This window comes from Hyaena hyaena, unplaced genomic scaffold (assembly GCF_003009895.1).
Source record: "Hyaena hyaena isolate Hyena2069 unplaced genomic scaffold, ASM300989v1 scaffold_9, whole genome shotgun sequence".
NCBI classification, from domain to species: Eukaryota; Metazoa; Chordata; class Mammalia; order Carnivora; family Hyaenidae; genus Hyaena; species Hyaena hyaena.
In genome coordinates this window covers 912,777-934,408 of record NW_024080641.1, presented here as the reverse complement: position 1 = coordinate 934,408, position 21,632 = coordinate 912,777, and the positions used below count along the sequence as shown (strand labels likewise).

The following is a 21,632-nucleotide window of genomic DNA, read 5'->3' as shown; positions in this document are numbered from 1 at the left end:
GGAGTCACAGACTGAAACAGGCTCCAGGCTCTGAGCTGGCAGTCAGCACAGAGCCCGACGCGGGGCTCGAACCCACGAACCGCGAGATCATGACCTAAGCGAAAGTCGGACGCTTAACCGACTAAGCCACCCAGGCGCCCCAGGACAAAGATTTCTTATCTACCCTCGGTGCCTAGCAGGGTGCTTGATGCACACCGGGTACTCAGTGAAGGCTCAGGGCTAATGAATGAAATGGGAACCAGTAAAGGCTTGATCCTTCCCGGCCTCTCCCAGAGTATGGGCCTGTCTGAGCCATAAGCCCTAGGGGCTTGGGACCGTCCCCTCCACTCTAGCTTTCACCTCACACCCTGACCCCTGGGTCCTCATCTCCTCCCCTCCCCTCTCCAGGAGCTGGAAAACCACCTCGAGGCAGAGGAGGGGGCGCGACAGAAGCTGCAGCTAGAGAAGGTGACCACGGAGGCGAAGCTGAAGAAATTCGAGGAAGACCTGGTCCTCTTAGAAGATCAGAATGCCAAGCTGAGCAAGGTAGTGTCCTGTGAGCCCCCAGGGGCCAGAGGCACCTTCATCTAGGTGTCTCTAGGCGTCTCCGGCTCTCAGCCTCAGCCATGTCTCCCTTTGACCGTTTCTCTTCACACCTTCACCCAAGCGGGTATTTATTGAGCAACTACTGTGTGTCATTAGCTATTCATGATAGAGCGTAAGACACTCCAAAGCCACGTGGCCGAAGGCAAGCACCATTTCATTCCATCCCCTCCTGCTGTGGGTAGGTTGGGTGGGCAAACATTTTCTGTAAAAGGCCAGAGAGCAACTCTTTCAGGCTCTGCAGGCCTCAGTGTTTCTGCCACAAGCACTTATTTCTGCTGTTGCTGCATGAAAACAGCCCCAGATCGTGCATAGTCCAACAAATGCGACTGTGTCCCAATAAAACTTTATTTATAAAAATAGGTAGTGGGCCAGATTTGACCTGCACACTGTGGTTTGCAGAGTGCTGAGCTTAAATCACTCACAGGCTCAGCCCAAATTGCGTTTGAAATTAGACTCTGTCCCTGGGTGGGGACGTGGCAAGGAATCTGCCGCCACATTTAACCTGTGACAGAGAGGACTAGGCTAGGCACACGGGTTATGGCAATGGCATTGAACAAACTAGAAGACCCTTTATGTCCTCACAGGGGGATGGGGGAAAGGGAATCTAGATGAGTCACCACAGGAAATATGTATAATCACATACTGTGCACAGTTATAAACTGTCAGGGGTGCCCGGGTGGCTCAGTCTGTTAAGCGTCTGACTTCGGCTCAGGTCATGATCCCATGGTTCATGAGTTCTAGCCCTGCGTCGGGCTCTGTGCTGGCAGCACAGAGCCCTCTTCAGATCGTCTCTCACTCTCTCTCTCTACTCCTCTCCTGCTTGTTCTCTGTCTCTCTCTAAAATAAATAAACATTAAAAAAGAAACTGTTAAAAAACAAGACTATGAAGGGGGCAGATCCTCACCTCTTCTAGGGGTAGTCAGGGAAGGCTCCCCCGATGATGCCTGAGATGAGAGGTCAAGGACGCACAGGGGTTTTCTGGAACATTCCTTTGGTGCAACAGCTCTTCTATTCCACTCTGTTCTATTTCTTTCTTTTTAAGGGTAGTGCCAGCACACTGCATTGGTTTCCAGAACCAATCGGTTTGAAAAGTACTGCTCCAGGCCAGTACTTCTCAAATGCTAACGTGGGCAGGAATCCTTTGGAAAGCTTGTCAAAATGTAGCTTCTGACCCAGTGGGTCTGGGGTGCAGCCTGACACGCAGCATTTCCAGAAAGCTCCCATTCGTGGATGCTGCCGCTGACCCACAAACCATACTCTGAGCGTGTGGGCCCAGCAGTCACGGGAGAGCACCCCCGTGCAAAGATGTTCGCTGCAGTGTTGTTTACAGTCGCAGACGAATGGGAAGGAGCCTCAGGGCCCGCGAGTCGGGTGGTGGGACAGTTACTGGGGGGGGGGGTACTCGGAATAATGGAATCTACCTCGTAGGTGCTAGGTGTGAACCAGGGCGGGGCTGCAGACCCAAGAGAATGGGAGAGGAGGGAAGGGTTTGGGCGCAAAAGGCTAGGGAAGGGGGCAGATGAGTGTTGGGCCGAGCCGGGGCTGTTCTGACCGCCTCCCCTTCCCTGGCTGCCCCCCACCTTCCTGCAGGAGCGGAAGTTGCTGGAAGAGCGCCTGGCCGAGTTCTCCTCGCAGGCTGCGGAGGAGGAGGAGAAGATCAAGAGCCTCAATAAGCTTCGACTCAAATACGAGGCCACGATTGCGGACATGGAGGGTGAGCGCCGCCCCGGGGGCCTGTGCGCGCTTGGCGTCGGAGGTGGGGCGGGAACGTTGGGTGAGCCTCGTGCACTAAGGAGCCTCCACGGTCCAGTCTGCTAAACGGGGGTCAGGAAAGAAGGTTCGAGACAGATCGGGTGCCTTCCCAGCTCTAAGGTTATTTCTGTCCCCCTCGATGGCAGTTCTCTTGCTGCCTCCTGTGTCTCGGTCACTCTCTCTGACTGGCCGCCTGTTTCAGACACACTTGTGTCTCTGCCCCGTGCTGCGGACTCACACCCCGAAGCAGAAGGGAGAGAGCGCGGCGGCAGGGGAGGCTGCGGGGGCAGAGGGGCGGACAGGGCAGAGACAGGCACTGGGCAGGGGCAGAGCTGTCCCCGGGGGTGAGGAGGAGAGGAAAGCACCGGGGGTCCGGCCCACGGTCGGTCGGGGGAGCTGGAAGGAGGGGGCGGGAAGGGAGATGACGAGCCACAGCTTGGCCCCCCGCCTCCCGTCCATGCGGGCTCGGGGCCTGGAGCCCCGGCGCATGGCGTGCACTCCCGCCCCCAGACCGCCTGCGGAAGGAGGAGAAGGGCCGCCAGGAGCTGGAGAAGCTGAAGCGGCGGCTGGACGGCGAGAGCTCGGAGCTGCAGGAGCAGATCGCCGAGCAGCAGCAGCGCTCCGAGGAGCTGCGGGCCCAGCTGGGCCGCAAGGAAGAGGAGCTGCACGCCGCCCTGGCCAGGTGCGCGGGGGGCTGGCGGCGGGACGCGCGCGGGGCACCCGAGACTCAGCGTCCCCTCCTGTAAACTGGACCTGGCGAGGGTTAAGGAGAAGGCCGCCCGGGGCTCCGCGTGGCTAGTAACTGATCCGGGTGTGAAAGGGGATCAGCTGTGATGTGACCAACTCTGTGGCTGTGAGAGGAATCGTATTGGGAGAATTACAGGCATTCGTAATTAAGGAGCACCTACTGCGTGCCCCATGGTGCTCAGGATTGCCAACGCCTCTTACCCGCTGTGCTTCATGCCGTCTAAGAGCCCTTGATTTTCGGTGCAGCTCCGTGTCAGAGATGTTAAAATGTGGCCAAGACGTGTGGCTTACAGTCAGTGGGTAGGAGGTGGTGTGCGTGGTTAAGAACGTCACCCTTGTCTGGCTTCGGGGTTCAAGCTCTGGCCCCGCCCATTTCTGCCACCGTGACCTCATCCCTGGGCCGTCGCCTCCCTAGCCTCGGTTTCTCAATTTGTAAAATGGGGGAGACTACAGGAGGTGCCTGGGTGCCTGAGTCCGTTAAGTGTCAGACTCTTGATTTCCACTCAGGTCGGTTCAAGCCCCGTGTGGGGCTCTGCACCTACGCTTGGAGCCTGCTTGGGATTCTCTCCCCCCCTCCGCCCCCGCCGCCCTTTTCTGTCCCTCCCCCACTCATGTTCTCTCCCACTAAATATTTTCTTGATTAAAAAAAATTTTTTTTAATGTGAGAGGGAGAGAGAGACAATGTAAGCATGGGAGGGTCAGAGAGGGAGACACAAAATCCGGAGCAGGCTCCAGGCTCTGAGCTGTCAGCACAGAGCCCNGTAAATCAATAATTTTTTTTAAAAAAAAAGAATTATTCTATATAGTAATCTAGGTTTTAGTAAAAAGAAAAAAGAAAGGTTTTGAAAAATAGTTGCCAGTGCTTGATTAAAAAAAATTTTTTTTAATGTGAGAGGGAGAGAGAGACAATGTAAGCATGGGAGGGTCAGAGAGGGAGACACAGAATCCGGAGCAGGCTCCAGGCTCTGAGCTGTCAGCACAGAGCCTGATGTAGGGCTCAAACCCACAAAGTGTGAGATCACGACCTGAGCCGAAGTTGGACACTTAACCGACTGAGCCACCCAGGCACCTCTAAATATTTTTTAATGGGGGTGATTATGGAAGCTACTCGGTTAGTGTGGGGATTAAATAAGAAAGTGCTGATAAAACGCTGGGCTTCCCCTAAGCCCTCAGCCATGCCAGTCTGTCTGTTACTGCTTTTCCTTATTTTACTCATCCGTTCTTATTACGTTTTTTTTTTAATTGAGTTGAATTTTGCATAACATAACCATTTTTTTTGAGATTTTATTTTATTCTTTAAATTTTTAAATGTTTGAGAGAGAAAGAGCATGAGTGGGGAAGGGGCAGAGAGGGAGGGAGACACAGAATCCGGAGCAGGCTCCAGGCTCTGAGCTGTCAGCACAGAGCCCAGTGCAGGGCTCAAACCCAGGAACCGTGAGATCATGACCTGAGCCAAAGTCAGATGCTTAATGATGGAGCCCCCCAGGCGTCCCATGAGCACTTTCTCCTGCCGTCCATGCTGACCCTCAATTCAGCTTCTCTTTGCAAGAGGCCGTGTTCTCACAGGAGGCACGAGGCAGGCTGCTGGGGTCAGCTCTGCCACTCACTGACCGTGTGACCTGGGCACGTACTTTCCCACTCTGTACCTCAGTTTCCTTATTCCCTGTGATCATTAAATGAGACGATAAAGCAAAGGGTCGTATGTCGCAGGAGCTCCGTAGACGTCCCTGCGATTACTCGTGGTGTCATTCCCGTTTTCCAGCTAAGAAAACCTGAAGCACGTGCCCGAGGGGAGAGCCGGGATTTCACCCCGGGACGGGCCGCCCCCAAATCCACATCTGGCCTCTTTGCCCCCGGAAACTATCCCGGCCCTTTGCCCATCCCGGTACCAACGCCCGTGGTCCTTGTGCACCTCCAGGGCGGAAGAGGAGGGCGGGGCCCGGGCCCAGCTGCTCAAGTCGCTGCGGGAGGCGCAGGCCGGGCTGGCCGAGGCCCAGGAGGACCTGGAGACCGAGCGGGCGGCCAGGGCCAAGGCGGAGAAGCAGCGCAGGGACCTGGGCGAGGAGCTGGAGGCGCTGCGGAGCGAGCTGGAGGACACGCTGGACTCCACCAACGCGCAGCAGGAGCTCCGGTGAGTCCTGGGCTGCCCGTGCAGAGGGCACGGGAGGGGCAGGGGTGGGGCGGGGAGGGGAGGACTAATGTGGAGCCCTGCGTGTACACAAAGGTGTAGCCGTTCACTAGTTGCTTATCCATAAACGTCAGCTCTGCACCTAGCCTGGGCCAAGCTGGGGACAGAGATGAGCCAGACAGGGGTTTCCCATGAACTGCCTGGCACATTCGGGCAAAGGGACCCAATCCAGAACGAAGTGTGCTCTAGGGGAGCAGCACTGGCCATTGTGGATAAGAGAAAGCCCCTAAACCACATCTGTGGAGGAAGTCCAGGAAGGCTTCCTTTGAGAAAGGGCTTTTTGGGTAGGGTTTTGAAAGATGCATAGGAGTTCACCCTTAAAGCCACACTCCTCCTGCGGTTCCCCCTGCCCCAGATCCCTTAGGGAATGTAGAGTGAGGCCCTCATTCTTGAAGGGAAACAATACAAGGAGGCACACCCAGCTGTCAAGAGGACACCCCCAAAGTCCCCGCCTCTCTCTGTTCTGAAATTCTGTTCCCTGTTCTCCTCCCTCAATGAAAGGTCCAAGAGGGAGCAGGAGGTGACGGAGTTGAAGAAGGCTCTGGAGGAGGAAACGCGTGTTCACGAAGTGGCCGTGCAGGAGCTGAGGCAGCGCCACGGCCAGGCCCTGGGGGAGCTGGCCGAACAGCTGGAACAGGCCCGGAGGGTGGGTTGGGACAGGAATGGGGGCTTCTGAGGGGCTGGGGCAGGGGACGCCAGGAGCAGCCGAGGGGCCTCCTGCTGGTTCTCGGCTCGGCTCTTGTTTCTTTCCTCGTGTGTCCATGTCGTCCTTGTTTCATTTTTCACTCAACAAACATTGAGAAAATACCACGTTCTGGGGGTGGTTCTGGGGACCCAGTAGCGGATCGAACAACCAATACTGCCTTCCATGGGGGAGCTCGCGTGTTAGCGGGAGAGGCAAAGACTGCACAATACGGACGCAGTCATGTTACATACTGGGGCATTAAGTGCTTTGGGAAAGCAATAAAGAAGGGGGCAGCAGAGTCGGGGGTCGGGGCTTGTGACTTCACATGGAGAGGCCGAGGAGCACATCTGAGTAGAAAACCGAGGGAGGTGAGGGGTGAGCCATCCGGCACCTGCAGGGAAACGTGTTCCAGGCAGATGGAAGAGCCAGTGCAAAGGTCCTGAGGCAGGAATGTGTCTGGGGATTTAAGGACCAGTAAGGAGTTCCAGGCAGAGGAACAGCCAGGAGCCTGAAGCAGGAGTGTGCTTGGTCTGGTGGAGCGGGGGGAGGCATAACGTTCGCTGGTCTCTCTTCCTTGCCAGAGCAAAGGTACGTGGGAGAAGACCCGGATGGCCCTGGAGGCTGAAGTGTCTGAGCTCCGGGCGGAGCTGAGCAGCCTGCAGACCTCGCGGCAGGAGGGCGAACAGCGGCGGCGCCGCCTGGAGTCCCAGCTGCAGGAGGTGCAGGGCCGGGCTGGCGACGGGGAGCGGGCGCGAGCAGAGGCTGCGGAGAAGCTGCAGCGAGCCCAGGTGAGCAGCGGGCTGGCCTGGTCACCTCTCTGGGCTTCTCTTTCCCTCACAGCAGCCCTGTTGTTGCTGCAAACTCTTCCAACACAATTATGCAGGAGTAGCTAGTGTTTGGTGAGCAATTACTGTATACCGGATATCCTGTATATTTCACTACATCTTTCTGGCTCTCCTTTGAAGGAAGTGATAATATTGTTCCCATTTTTCACACGAGGAAACTGAGGCTCAGGGAGGTGAAGCTGATTGTCTAAGACCCCACAGAGCCCAAACTTGAACCCAGGCATGCCTGACCCTCTCGCTCTTAACCCTACTATGACTCCCACCCTGCTAGAAGCCATAAACAATCCGTATTCTGATTAGGAAAGCCCAGTGTGAACGCGTGGAACTGTGTGGGGACAGTAGCATACCGTGACTGTTAGAAGAAGTGCAGGCTTTTTATTTCTAATGTTTATCTTTCTGAGAGAGAGAGAAACAGAGTATGAGCAGGGGAAGGACAGACAGAGAGAGAGGGAGACACAGAATCGAAAGCAGGCTCCAGGCTCCGAGCTGTCAGCACAGAGCCTGATGTGGGGCTCGAACCCACAAACCACAAGATCGACCTGAGCCAAAGTCGGACGCTTAACCAACTGAACCACCCAGGTACCCTTGGGAAGAGCGAATTTTAATTGTCCAACTCCTCCAGGGGAAAACATTGTTCTAGCCTTTAGTTTCCAAATTAAAAGTAATGTGTTGGGATTAGGGTAAGAAATGAAGCTGCTATAACAAAGGCATCCCAGAATCCATCAACTTAAATAAAAGATGTGTGTCTTACGCTCTCAAAAAAGAGACTCAGGGCAGGCGGTGGAGGCCGGCAGGATACTATGCCCCACAAGGTCACTCAAGATCCAGGTTCCTTAGTCTTGTCATTTGACCATCCCTGAGAGCATTGTCCTCATCTTCAGAGTCAAATCTGGGTTATGGGCACATCTGGGATCCTGCTTAGGAAGCGGGAAAGAGAGGAATTGACAAAATGTGCATACATTACTTTGCTTATATTTCATTGGTCACGACATAATCACATGACCAGCTAGCTGCAAAGAATGCTGGGACATGTAGTTTCCAGTTGATAGCCATGGTCCCACTCAGCGAAGAGTGGATTTGAGGGGATCTGCTAGGATCTGCCCCAAACAGAATCATGCCACCTAGTGGTCACTATACTAAACATTTTCCGTATCACACAAGTAAAGGTGATACCGCAAGTAGTTTGGTGGCTGATAGCAGGAGATCCAGGCAGCACTAGAAGTTTCTTCAGTGATGGAAAGGTCCTGTATTTGCATGACCCATGTGGCCACTAAACACTCAAAATGCAGCAACCACAGCTGAGGAGGTGGATTTTTACTTTTATTTAATTTTAGTTCTTAAATTTAAGTAGCCACGTACAGCCGGGGGCTACCATATTGGACAGTACAGCCCTAGCCATTCTGTCTGGCCCAGTCCCACTTCTGGTAGCTGTGTGGTCTTGGGCAAATTTCCTAACCTGTCTGTGCCTCAGTTGCCCTTTATGTGGCCTGGGCATAGTAATAGTTCCTACCTTACAGGTTTGGTGTATGAGATGAGTGCACTTCCTTCCCCTGGAGTGAGGCGAAGCTGAGGTGGGTCCATTAGGCAGTCTGGTTTTATGACAGCAGAAAGTCTGGGGCGCCTGGCTGGCTCAGTCAGTAGAGCATGCGACTCTTGATCTCACTTGAGTCCCCTTGATCCCACTTGATCGTTCCAATTTTAGTACACGTGCTGCCGAAGCGAGCATGATCCCACTTGATCCCACTGGCTCTGCGGTGACAGCAGAGACTCTGCTTGGAACGAACTCTCTCCCTTTTCCACTTGCTCAGTCACTCTCTCTCAAATTCTTTTTTTTAAATGTTTATTTTTGAGAGAGACAGAGACAGAGTGTGAGTAGGGGAGGGGCAGAGAGAGAGGGAGACACAGAATCTGAAGCAGGATCCAGGCTCCGAGTTGTCAGCACAGAGCCTGACACGGGGCTCGAGCCCACACCAACCGAGAGATCGTGACCTGAGTTGAAGTCTGACACTCAACCGACTGAGCCACCCAAGCACCCCAATAAATAAACTTTAAAAAAAGATTTTATAAATTTTACTTTTTTAGACTTTATTTATTTTGAGAGAGAGAATGAGCAGGGGAGGGGCAGAGAGAGAGGAGGACGGAGGACCCGAAGCAGGCTCTGCACTGACAGCAGCGAGCCCGATACGGGGCTAGAACTCATGAACTGTGAGCTCATGACCTGAGCCGAAATCAGACACTTAACCGATTGAGGCACCCAGGTGCCCCGAAGACTTTTTTTTTTTTTTAAGTAACCTCTACACCCAGCGTGGGGCTTGAACTCACAACCCCAAGATCAAGAGTCTCGTGCTCCACTGACTGAGCCAGCCAGGTTTTCTATCACTGCCCCCACCGAAAGGGATACTTTATTAGCTACCTTCCCCCAGTTCCCCCCACCTCACTGCTCCCACCGCCCCCCCCCCCATACAACTGCTGTTCTCCTTTGTGTCGCTTTACATTCCCTGTCCTGGGCATTTCACACCCGTGGGACCCTGCCATGCTTGTCCTTTTGGGTCTGGCTTCTCCCACGCAGCGTCACACCCTCAGGGCCCGCCCGGGCTGCAGCACAGAACCGGCACCTGGTTCCTTGGTGCTGTCTGGTAACAGTCCGTCACCTGGATACACTCCGCTTCGTCTCCCCCGCGCCCCAGCCAGCAGACACTTGGGTTGTCCCCACGTTTTGGGCCGTGGTGAACGGTGCCACTCTGAACATTCCGTACAGTTTTGCAGAGATCTCTGTTTTCCATTCTCTTGGGCACGTGCTTAGGAATGGAATGGTCGGGCCATATGCAAACTCCCAAGTTTGGGTTTTTTGTGTTTTTTTTTTTTAATTTTTATTTATTTCTTGGAGAGAGAGATAGCGTGAGCAGGGGAGGGTCAGAGAGAGAGGGAGATACAGACTCTGAAACAGGCTCCAGGCTCTGAGCTGGCAGTCAGCACTGAGCCCGACGCGGGGCTCGAACCCACGAACCGCGAGATCATGACCTTAGCGATAGTTGGACGCTTAACCGACTAAGCCACCCAGGCGCCCCACGAACTCCCAAGTTTAACTGAGGTGCCACCAGGCTGTTTTCTTTTTTAAATGTTTTTTTTTTTTTTAATTTATTTCTGAGAGAGAGAGAGAGACAGCTTGAGCAGGGGAGGGTCAGAGAGAGAGGGAGACACAGAATCTGAAGCAGGCTCCAGGCTCTGAGCTGTCAGCACAGAGCCCGACGCGGGGCTCGAACCCACGAACTGTGAGATCATGACCTGAGCCGAAGTTGGACGCTCAACCGACTGAGCCACCCAGCGCCCCGTCGCCAGGCTGTTTTCCACAGCAGCTGCCCCGTTGGCCGCCGCCACCAGCCCAGGGCGCTAGGGGCCTGAGGGGGAGGAGCGGCCGGGTGGAAGCCGCCACTGGAAGGTGTCCCTACCCCGCAGGCTGAACTGGAGAACGTGTCTGGGGCCCTGAGTGAGGCCGAGTCCAGAGCCATCCGGCTGAGCAAGGAGTTGAGCAGCACAGAGGCCCAGCTTCACGACGCCCAGGTGAGCCGGTGCCCCCCCCCGCCCCCCCCCCCGCCTCCCCGGCCTCCGCCCTCCCCTGACCGCCACCTCCCCTTCATCTGCAGGAGCTGCTGCAAGAGGAGACCAGGGCGAAGCTGGCCTTGGGGTCCCGGGTTCGAGGCCTGGAGGCCGAGGTGACCGGGCTGCGGGAGCAGCTGGAGGAGGAGGCGGTCGCCAGGGAGCGGGCGGGCCGCGAGCTGCAGACCGCCCAGGCCCAGGTGAGCAGCCCTGGAGGGAGCCCCCCATTCCCATCTCTGACTCCCCCCGGCCTTCATCCTGTCGGCGCAGAGCCCAGCCGACTCTGCCTCTCCCCTGCTCCGTGTCCGCACAGCCCCAGCCCTGCTCAGGCCTGGTCCTCTGCCACCTGGATCCTCATCTGAGCCTCCCTCCCGGCCTCCCGTCTCTCCCCTTCCAGCGCATCCTCCACGCTGTCTTTCCGCCCCAGAGCTGCCCCCGCTTCTCCCCTGATCACAGTGCGCCCGGGACACAGCCCGGGCCTCTCAGCCCTGCGTTCGCGGGGTTCGTCTCTCCCCTCCTTCCCCATCTCACACGACTAACCCTTTTCATTCTTCAGGACTTAACGGCAGCCTCTCCTGTTGCGGGAAGTCCCTACCCCCCACTCTGAGCTCCCGGGCCCTGGCTTCTCCTCATCCTCCTTACAGTCGCCTCAGGCTGCAACTGCCTCTGCCTGTGGGAACGCCGTTCCCCCCCCCCCCCCCCCCCCCCGCCGCCGCCAGACTGGTGCTCCTTGAACGTGGGACCCTTTGGGAACTGATCTCGGCCCTCAGCATAGGCCCGCATGGAGCCTGACTATGGGAGGGCTCGAGAAATGCCCATTGAATGAATGAGTGATGAATGCCTGCCCATCAACACTCTTCTTCAATTGGCAGACTCCTATGCATACTTCAAGATCCATCTCAAATGCGCCCACCTCGTTGAAGCCTCTCTTGAATGTTCTAAACAGATTCTAAATTCCTCCTGTGGACTCCCGTGGCTCCCACGCCTCTTCTACCTTAGCCTCCACCACCCTGACCCTGACGCTCAGCCTCCACCATCAGATTGGGGCTTCCCCAGGGCGGAGCCAAGGCTGATTCACCTTCCGGGTCCCCGTGGGAATACTTGTAACCCCGTGGAGAAGTTGAGGTTCACACAACTCACAACCTCACCCCTCCTCCACGGCAGAGGAGCCAAGTGCAGCGAGGCATTTCCCTCTTCAGGCCTCAGTCTCCCTGCCCGGGAAGTGGGGCACTACCTCAGTGGCAGCCACGCCTGGCACCCGCCCACTGTCTCCCCCCACCCCCTCCCCGCAGCTCTCGGAGTGGCGGCGCCGCCAGGAGGAGGAGGCGGGCGCGCTGGAGGCCGGGGAGGAGGCCCGGCGCCGGGCGGCCCGCGAGGCCGAGGCCCTGACCCAGCGCCTGGCAGAAAAGACGGAGGCGGCCGAGCGGCTGGAGCGGGGCCGCCGGCGGCTGCAGCAGGAGCTGGACGACGCCACCGTGGACCTGGAGCAACAGCGGCAGCTCGTGAGCTCGCTGGAGAAGAAGCAGCGCAAGTTCGACCAGGTGGGGCCCGCGGGGGGACCGGTGCGGACGCAGGGTGCCCTTGCGCGCTTGCGCGGTCGTGGCGTGGCGCGGGTAATAGGCGCTGCCACAGCTCAGCTGTGAACTTGGCGGGGGGGGGGGGGGGGGGGGGGGGGGGCTTCCTTTTTTTTTCTTTTTTTTTAATGTTTGTTTATTTTTGAGAGAGACAGCAAGCAAGAGGGGGTGGGGAGGGGAGAGGGAGAGAGGCACAATCTGGAAGCAGGCTCCAGGCTCTGAGCTGTCAGCACAGAACCTGACGGGGGGTGGGGGGGGCTGGGGGGTTTCAATTCCTGAATTGAGAGATCACGACCTGCGCCGAAGTCCAAGGTTCAACCGACTGAGCACCCAGGCTCCCCAGGATGCTTCTTTCTTCTAAGCCTCTGTAAAATGGGACTCCCATCCATCCTGATTTATGTCTCGTCCCAGAATAATTATTGGTAGTACCCACTTTTATTCCCCAGGGTACCCTGAAGGTGCACCGGAGGGTAGGAGGAGGAATAAATAAAATAACCCATCTTGCTTCTCCTGTTGACTCCCTTTGTGTCCCCATTTCGGCCTCAGTTTGCCCATCTAACGGGGGATAATCTTAAGCATCTGGCAGTGTGAGTGTGAAATAAAAATCACAGAAGCCCAGAGCATTAAGATCAGGCAACCCTGAGGTTCCAGTCCCAGCTGTCCCCTTCTGGCTGTGTGGCTTCGGCAAATTGCCCAACCTCTCTGGGCCTCAGTGTTCTTCATCTAGAAAATGGAGGAGTCATTCTTTTATCTTCATTTTTGAGAGATATTTCACTGGCTCTTGAATTCGAGGTAGACAGTTTATTCTTTCAGCGCTCTGAAGAGGTCATTCCATTATCTGTGGCTTCCATCATTTCAGATGAAAAGTTAGCAATTTTTTAAAAATCCTGTGTCGTAGGAAATACGGTGTTTTTCTAGCTGGTTTAAATTTTTTCTCTTTATCTTTTGTTCTTAACAGTTTGGCTCTGACATATCCAACTGTGGGCTTTTGTATTCTTCCATCTTTGGCTGTAGGTTTGTGTTTTTGGTCAAATGTGGATTTTTCAGCCATTATTTCTTTAATATTTTTCTGCCCCCATTCTCTCTCTCTCCTTTCCCTTCTTCCCAGACTCCAAATACACCTATTTTTGATTGCTTAATACTTCACCATTGAGGGGCACCTGGGTGGCTTGGTTGGTTAAGCGTCCGACTTTGGCTCAGGTCATGATCTCCTGGTTTGTGGGTTCAAGCCCCACGTCGGGCTCTGTGCTGACAGCACAGCCTGGAGCCTGCTTCGGATTCTGTGTCTCCCTCTCTCTCTGCTCCTCCCCTGCTCATGCTCTGTCTCTCTTTCTCAAAAATAAACATTAAAAAAAATACTGTGCCATTGATTATCAAGGGTCTATTTTCTTATTTCTCCTAGAATTTTATATAAATTCTTTTCATATCAATTTTTTTTCTGATTGGCTTCTTTCACTCAGAATTATTTTGAGATTTATCCACGCTTTTACATTAATTAATTAATATTTCACTCCTCAGGGCGCCTGGCTGGCTCTGTTGGTAGAGCAGACGACTCTTGATCTCAGGGTCGTGAGTTCGAGCCCCACATAGGGCATAGAGATTCCTTAATTAAAAAACATTTTTTTTTAATCTTAAGATTTTAAATCTTAAATCTAAAGATTTTAAATCTTTAAATTTTAACATTTTAAAAAGTTTATTTTTGAGAGGGAGAGACAGAGAACACAGGCAGAGGAGGGGCAGAGAGAAAGTGAGACAGAGATCCTCAAGTGGGCTCTGTGCTGCTAGCTCAGAGCAAAGTCATGGGTCATGAGATCATGACCTGAGCTGAAACCAAGAGTCAAATATTTAACTGACTGAGCCACCCAGGTGCTCCCCCAAAATTTGTTTTAATAATAATCCCCACTTTTTTTTATATTGCTAACTATTACTCCTATATAGATAAACCACAGTTTGAAGACCTATTAACGTATTAATGAACATTTGAGTTGTTTCTAGCTTTTGACTATTGTGAATAAAACCTTAGTTTTTCTTGGGGTGCCTGAGTGGCTCAGTCCAACTCTTGATTTCAGCTCAGGTCATGATCTCAGGGTCATGGGATCGCACCCCACATTGGGCTCGGTGCTGAGCGTGTAGCCTGCTTAAGAGTCTCCCTCTGCCTCTCTGCCCCTCTCCACTGCTCACGCTCTCTAAAAAATAAAATAATAATTTTTTAAAATAATCTTTCTAATAGGATATAGCGGTGTGAATTCATGTTTCCCTAATGAGTAACGACATTGGGTATCTTTCTTGTGCTTTTTTGCCCTGCATACCTCTTTGGTGAAGTGTCTGTTCAAGTATTTTGCCCATTTTTAAAAATTGGGCTGTTTCTTTTGCTTTGTTTTGAGAGAGGGGGCATTGTTTCTTTTCTATTGAATTGTGAAAGTTCTTTATATGTGGTGAATCCAAGTTCTTTACCAGATGTATTGCCTTGCAAGTATTTTCATCCAGTCTGTGGCTTATCTTTCTGCTTTCATAGAGTCTTTCAAAGAGCAACCGTTTTGAATTTTGATGAAGTTCAATTTATTAACTTGTCATTTTGTGGACTATACTTTTTAATGTTGCGCCTGAGGAGGGGTGCCTGGGTGGCTCAGTTGGTTAAGTGTCCGGCTTCTGCTCAGGTCAGATCTCATGGTTCATGGGTTCGAGCCCCGCATCAGGCTCTGTGCTGACAGCTCAGAGCCTGGAGCCTGTTTCTGATTCTGTGTCTTCCTCTCTCTCTGCCCCTCCCCCACTCATGCTCTGTCTCTGTCTCAAAACTAAACTAAAAAAAAAAAATGTTGTACCTGAGGAAATACTGCCTGACACAAGGTCACAGAGGTTTCCTATGTTTTTTTCCCAGAGGTTTTCTTTATAGTTATATTTAGGTCTGTGATCCAGTTCGAGTTAATTGGTTTATATGGTGCTGTCATGGCTCCAGACTAATTTTTTATAAATGGCTATCAAATTGTTCGACCAGTATTGGGTGGAAAAGACTCTCTTTACTGACTTGTTTTTACATATTTATTAAAAATCAGGTAGTGTCAGCTCTCTAATTTTTTAAAAAAATGTGTTTGGGGGAGGGACAGAGAGAGAGAAAGAGACACAGAATCTGAAGCAGGTTCCAAGCGCTGAGCTGTCAGCACAGAGCCCAACACGGGGCTCAAACTCATGAACCAGGAGCTCATGACCTGAGCGGAAGTCGGACGCTTAACCAACTGAGCCACCCAGGCGCCCTCCAATTTTTTCTTCTTTTTCCAACTTGTTTTATTTCCTCTAGGTCTTTTACATTTCCACATCTGTTTTAGAATCTGTCAGTTTCTACACACAGAAGAAAAATCCTCCTGATTTGGGAGCGTGTGCAATCTATAGATGATCTGGGAAGGACCGACATCCTCATAATGCTCAGTTTTCTGGCCTAGGAATGTGGTCCATGTGTCCATTTGTTTCACTCTCCTTTCCTTCAGGAACATTTTTGTAGTTTCCTGTGTCCATCTTTTATATCTTTTGTCGAATTTTTTCCCAAGCATTTCATATTGTTGATGCTATTTTCAGTGGTTCTGTTTTTATTTCTGTTTCTGATTGCTGCTATATAGAAATACAATTGATTTAGATATATTGATCTTGTATCCGACAGTTTATTAGTGAAACTCCCTGATGAGTGTCAGATTTTTTTATAAGCTCCATTGGATCCTCTACATTGGTGACCATATTTTCTGTGAATAAAGACAGTTTTACTTCTTCCTTTCCTTTTTCTTCCCCTTTCCTGTGGGACTCCAAATACCAGTGCATTTGACTGCTTGATGCTACCTCGCAGGTCACTAAAGCTCGGTTAATTTGCTTAGGATCTTTCTTTATTTTTTTTTTCTATCATGGTCATTTTTTTTTTTTAATTTTTTTTTTTTTTTTAATTTCTAGGAGAGAGAGAGAGACAGCGTGAGCAGGGGAAGGCCAGAGAGAGAGGGAGTCACAGACTGAAACAGGCTCCAGGCTCTGAGCTGGCAGTCAGCACAGAGCCTGACGCGGGGCCCAAACCCACGAACCGCGAGATCATGACCTAAGCGAAAGTCGGACGCTTAACCGACTAAGCCACCCAGGCGCCCCTATCATGATCATTTTTATCAGCCTTTTTTTTTTTTAACATTTACTTATTTTTGAGAGAGAAAGAGAGCAGTGAAGGGGCAGAGAGAAAGGGGAAGCAGATGATCTGAAGCAGGCTCTACACTCACAGCATAAAGCCTGATGCAGGGGTCGAACTCACAGGCCATGAGATCACGACCTGAGCCAAAGTCAGAAACTTAACCAACTGAGGCACCCAGGTGCCCCTATATCGACCTGTTTTCAAGTTTACTGGTTTTCTCAGCATGTCCAGTCTGCTCTCAGTTTCCTCCAATGACTTGTTTATTTCAGATATGATGTTTTTCAGTCCTGGCCTTTCTAATTGTGTCTATTTTACTTTCAAAACCCTCCTGAAATAACCTTGGGTCTTTACCCACTGTATCCACCTGGTCCTGACATCTACTAAATGTAGTTAAAGCCTTCGCGGTGATGAGCCCAGGGTGGAGGTCTCTTTCCACGGACTGATTCTTCTCTTGATTCTTGAGTCCTGTTTTCTGCCCTTTCGGCAGATCTTGCAGTTTTTATTGTTGCTAATTTCTGTGTCTTAAAAAAAAAAAAAAAAAAGCAAAGGCTGAAGTGCATTTTAAAAAATGATGTACATGCTCTTGGTTTACCACTACCCCGGGAGGAAGAAACACCCTTTCTCTGTTGGGTTTCTAGAGTGAGGGGCTGGTCAGTTTGGTCCACTTAGGAGCTGGGCTGGGCTGGGCCACAGCTGCAACTTTAATCCCTCTACCTCCCTCTTGTGTCTCCGCGTTTGTCCGTCTGTCTGTCTGTCTGTCTCTCTCTTTCCTGGCCGCGCCCATCGCCCAGTCCGCTTGCTGGTACACTCCTTTCAGCTAATCTATTTCCTCCATCCCATCTCCCTCCACCCGGAAGCTCCTGGCAGAGGAGAAGGCGGCCGTACTGCGGGCGGTGGAGGAGCGTGAGCGGGTCGAGGCGGAGGGCCGGGAGCGCGAGGCTCGAACCCTGGCCCTGACCCGGGCACTGGAGGAGGAGCAGGAGGCGCGGGAGGAGCTGGAGCGGCAGAACCGGGCCCTGCGGTCGGAGATGGAGGCCCTGCTGAGCAGCAAGGACGACGTCGGCAAGAACGTGAGTTACAGGCGGCGATGGGGGACGGTGAGGGGGGGGGGCAGCTGCGCGCGCACCTCACGCTGGGGGACGCATACACACGTGTGTGCTCTCACACCTGGGACATGGGGATACCAGCCATCAGCCACGTGTTCATGCCGAGCACAGACGGAAGGAGAGCCAGTGAGCAAACAGGTGCTCCCGGAACATACACTGAGGGCGCCTGGGGGGCTCAGACGTTAAGCATCTGCTTCAGCCCAGGTCGTGATCTCACAGCTCGTGAGTTCGAGCCCCGCCTCGGGCTCTGTGCTGTCAGCTAGTCAGTGCAGAGCCCGCTTCGGATCCTTTGTCCCCTTCTCTCTCCGCCCCTCCCCCACTCATGCTCTCTCTCTGAAAAAATAAAATACATAATTTTTAAATTAAATAAATAAATGGCTTTATGGAGCAGCAGCTAGGCCAGACCCAGGGACACCAGCCACCTCTTCGTGGGCACACCGAATAAAGGCTTCATCTTCTCCACACCCTCCAGGGGTGATCTGGAGAGAACCCTTCACTCTGTGACCTACCCTTGGCCTGCAGCCCCAGGGACACTAGAGCCAAAAATCCAGCTCATACTCGAACTACTTTGGGAAAACTGTCGAGTTCTTTGTGGCATCTCCAAAGGCCTACCTTGTGGGAAATAGGAGATTGACAGGAGAAAGTTTCATTCCTTCCAGTAAAAGCAAAGCTGATTGGCTGGTGCCTAGCTGAGTAGGCAGGGAAACCAGCTGGCCCCTTCCAAAGGCAGGAGGGAGACCCTGTCCCCCATGAGAATCTCCAGGAGGGTCACTGGGCAGTGAGGATAGCAGGTTATGTCCCTGGCATAACAGAGAGGCCCTGACAGGTCAAGGGATGCTTCCCCAAGCCGAGGGGCATGGGGCGGGGGCGGAGTGGGGGAGGATCTGAGAATTCATAAGCCCAGATCTGCCCTCATAGGGTGTTTGGGATTTTAATTTACAACTCCCCTGAGGGCCTGGGACACCCCCCCCTCACACACACGCTGAGAAAAAATCTCAGTAGACGGTGGGATGGCCCTCTCCTGGGGGGCCTGGCACAAATCATCACTTCACCCTGGGGCTACATGCCTTCAACCCCTGACCACACAGGAACCCCGAAGATCAAGCCTGAATGAAGTGAGCTCATAATGCAAAATCACTAAACCCGTGAGATGATAATCCACCATGAGTGAGTCAGCTGACCTAACACACACTTGACCTGGACTCTCATGGGCTTCACATAAGGCAACTTGCAATGAGAGGTTATTAATGAGATGTGTGAGGATGATTCAGATTGAGACACTTCATGAACTAGGTGTCCGGGAGATGAGTGAATGAACAAACTGGGATGTGCACATAGACGTGCTGTCTCCCCCTTGTCCATTGAAGCTTCCCTCCCCCTGCCCTGGGCTGGATCTAGGATCCTGGCCTCCCCCTCCCTAGGGCCGCAGGTGCCCAGAGCTCACCCGCCCATCCCCACCAGGTGCATGAGCTGGAGCGAGCCTGCCGGGTGGCAGAACAGACAGTCAGCGACCTGCGGACGCAGGTGACGGAGCTGGAGGATGAGCTGACCGCAGCCGAGGATGCTAAGCTGCGCCTGGAAGTGACCGTGCAGGCTCTCAAGGCCCAGCACGAGCGTGACCTGCAGGGCCGTGACGAGGCTGGCGAGGAGAGGCGGCGGCAGCTGGCCAAGCAGGTACAAGCCGGCCCGGCTGGGGGCTGCAGGCTGCAGGGCGCCCGTCCATCCCGCCCGGCGGGCCGTGGTGCCCGCAGGCAGCAAGAGGGGCTGAAAGTCAAGCTCACCTACCTGTCGCTCAGTGCTTCCTCCCCAGGCCCTCCTGGTCCCCAGCCCGTTCAGCCACAGTAACCCACCAACCCACACACATCCCGGTGACGCGGGATATACCCTATCGGACATCAGCTACCAAACCATTCATCCAGCCACCTACCTCCCCGTCTACACAGCACCCACACACACACACCCCATCCCCACCAATCCACTTTCTCTCCTCCATCTGCCAAACTACCCCATTTCCGGCAACTTCCTCTCCCCATCCCCTAGCCCACGCCCCCCACTCCCCCAACCTGCCCATGTACTCAGGGACCAGCTACACCCCTTCACCCACGACCCTCCTCCCTCATCCATTTACTCATCTGGGTCTTCCTGTCGACTGCACAGGACTCATCCAGTCCAGGGATTTGGGCGGGGAGGGCCGGGGAGTTGCAGGTCAACTCTGAGCATAGAAGGACCCTCTGGAGCTGGGCTGGAATGAGCTGGAGGGGAGAGATGAGGGCAGAAGAGGAGGCTGAGGCAAGAGTTGGGGGGGGGGGAAGCAGGGGGAGGAGGATGGGCCTAGAGCTGGGGCCCTGGGGACGGAGAGCAGGGATCCGTCTGGGGGTGGGTAGAGAGGCAGAGGGCGGAGGAATGGAGGAATGGCGCCGGAGGCCCCGGCAGCGGCTGGCAAGGGGACATCCATGTCACTAGCACGTAGAGGGAGCCCGGGCCTCCGTCCCCTGAGCCCGCCCCTCCCGGACTCCCCACAGCTGAGGGATGCAGAGGTGGAGCGGGATGAGGAGCGCAAACAGCGCGCCCAGGCCGTGGCCGTGCGCAAGAAGCTGGAGGTTGAGCTGGAGGACTTGAAGGCCCAGAACGCGGCCGCCGCGCAGGGCAAGGAGGAAGCCGTGAAGCAGCTTCGCAAGATGCAGGTAGGGGTGGGGCTCAAGCCACCTGCGAGCCAGCCCGCTGTAGCTCCGCCCCCTCGGTCCCGCTGTAGCTCTGTAAGCTTCAAGCCCCAGACTCCCTTGCTGCTTTGCGTATTTATTTCCTTGACTTAAAATGCTTAGGTTTTAAGTCCAGTTTCTTCATTCTATTTAATTTTTGAAACTGAAATGCCTTAGGGCTCCTCCCCTAATGTGAAAGTTATGTAGCTGGTTGTTTTTAAAAATTCCTTTTTGGCCAACGCCTGGCTGGTTCAGTGGGTAAAATATGCGACTCTGGATCTTGGGATCGTGAGTTCGATCCCCACGTTGGGAGTAGAGATTACTTACTTTTTTTTTTTTTTTTTAATGATAATGATGTGTCAGTGTGCGTCCATCAGTTGTAACATCCCGCTTGGGCAAGGGGATGCTTCCGACGGGATTCTGTGCGGGTGCGGGCCAGGGGCTGTCTGGGCGATCTCGCTACCTTCTGCCTTGTGTCATCATGAACCTAAAACTGCTCTAAAAGAGTAAAGTCTAATTTTTAAAAATGTGTAGAACTGTAGTGTCTAATACAGTGAGTGCCAGCCCCATGCGGCTTGGACATCTAAGATGTGGGGCTGAAAGCCAAATCACATGCTGGGTTCTGAAGACTTAGTACCAAAAAAAAAAAAAGGTAAAATACCCCAACAATTTTTATAGTGGTTATTAATGGAAATAATAGGGGCGCCTGGGTGGGTCAGTTGGTTGAGCCTCTGACTTTGGCTCAGCTCATGATCTCATGGTTCAGGTCATGACCTCACTGTTAGGGAGTTTGAGCCCTGCGTTGGGCTCTCTGATATCAGCAAGGAGCCTGCTTCGCATCCTGTGTCCTCCTTTCTCTCTCTGCCCTCCCCCCCCGCCCCCCCCCCGTTGGCATTGTCTCCCTGTCTCTAAAATAAAACTAAATAAATAAACAAACATTTTAAAAATAAAATAAGGGGCACCTGGGTGGCTCAGTCGGTTGTGCGTCCGACTTCAGCTCAGGTCATGATCTCGTGGTTCATGGGTTCGAGCCCCACGTCGGACTCTGTACTGACAGCCAGCTCAGAGCCTGGAGCCTGTTTCAGATTCTGTGTGTCTCTCTCTCTCTGACCCTCCCTTGCTCACACACACACACTCTCTCTCTCTCTCAGAAATAAAATAAAACATTTTTAAAATTTTAAAAAAATAAATAAAAAATAAAATAAATAAATGGATATAATAACATTTGGGATATTTGAGGCTAAGTAAAAACACAGTGTTCAAACTGTAGTAATTTCACCTTTTTTTTTTTTACCTTTTTAATGTGGCCACTGGACAAGGTAAAACAATGTATGTCCTTGCAATGTCTTCCATTGGGCAGCATTGGGCTAGAAAGAGCGCCCCCAGAAAGGAAACATTGCCGACCATGTCTTCCCCGAGGGAAGCTGCTCGCACTGAAAAGCTGTTAATATCAAACAAGGACTAATATTCACGACGGCGATGATAATTGTCCTGCTAGTACCAAGCCCAGTGCTGTCTTCACTGTCCTCTCTACGCAGTAGGTTATTATTTTTTAATGGCAGTGGACATTTGTGTTTTTTCCATAAGGGCCACTGAAAAGTCTGATGATGGCATCTTTACTCACTCAGTGGTGTGGCCGGGTAGCAAAGTGACTAGAAGTGTAAACCCTGGAGCCAGATGGCCTGGGTTCAAGTCCCG

The 21,632-nt window shown here is 53.1% G+C and overlaps 1 protein-coding gene across 1 annotated transcript in view; it reads left to right on the top strand.

The window, feature by feature from the left end:
• Positions 1 to 21,632, top strand: part of MYH14 (myosin heavy chain 14) — an 80,987-nt gene that overhangs the window by 50,202 nt on the left and 9,153 nt on the right. Inside the window, exons 20-31 of the mRNA XM_039247143.1 lie at positions 388 to 525; positions 2,176 to 2,299; positions 2,848 to 3,019; positions 5,003 to 5,215; positions 5,774 to 5,918; positions 6,539 to 6,745; positions 10,259 to 10,363; positions 10,447 to 10,599; positions 11,692 to 11,940; positions 16,987 to 17,199; positions 18,697 to 18,909; positions 19,758 to 19,919. Of these exons, the coding sequence (XP_039103074.1) occupies positions 388 to 525; positions 2,176 to 2,299; positions 2,848 to 3,019; positions 5,003 to 5,215; positions 5,774 to 5,918; positions 6,539 to 6,745; positions 10,259 to 10,363; positions 10,447 to 10,599; positions 11,692 to 11,940; positions 16,987 to 17,199; positions 18,697 to 18,909; positions 19,758 to 19,919 (2,094 nt within the window). The remainder of the gene's footprint in view (positions 1 to 387; positions 526 to 2,175; positions 2,300 to 2,847; positions 3,020 to 5,002; positions 5,216 to 5,773; positions 5,919 to 6,538; positions 6,746 to 10,258; positions 10,364 to 10,446; positions 10,600 to 11,691; positions 11,941 to 16,986; positions 17,200 to 18,696; positions 18,910 to 19,757; positions 19,920 to 21,632) is intronic.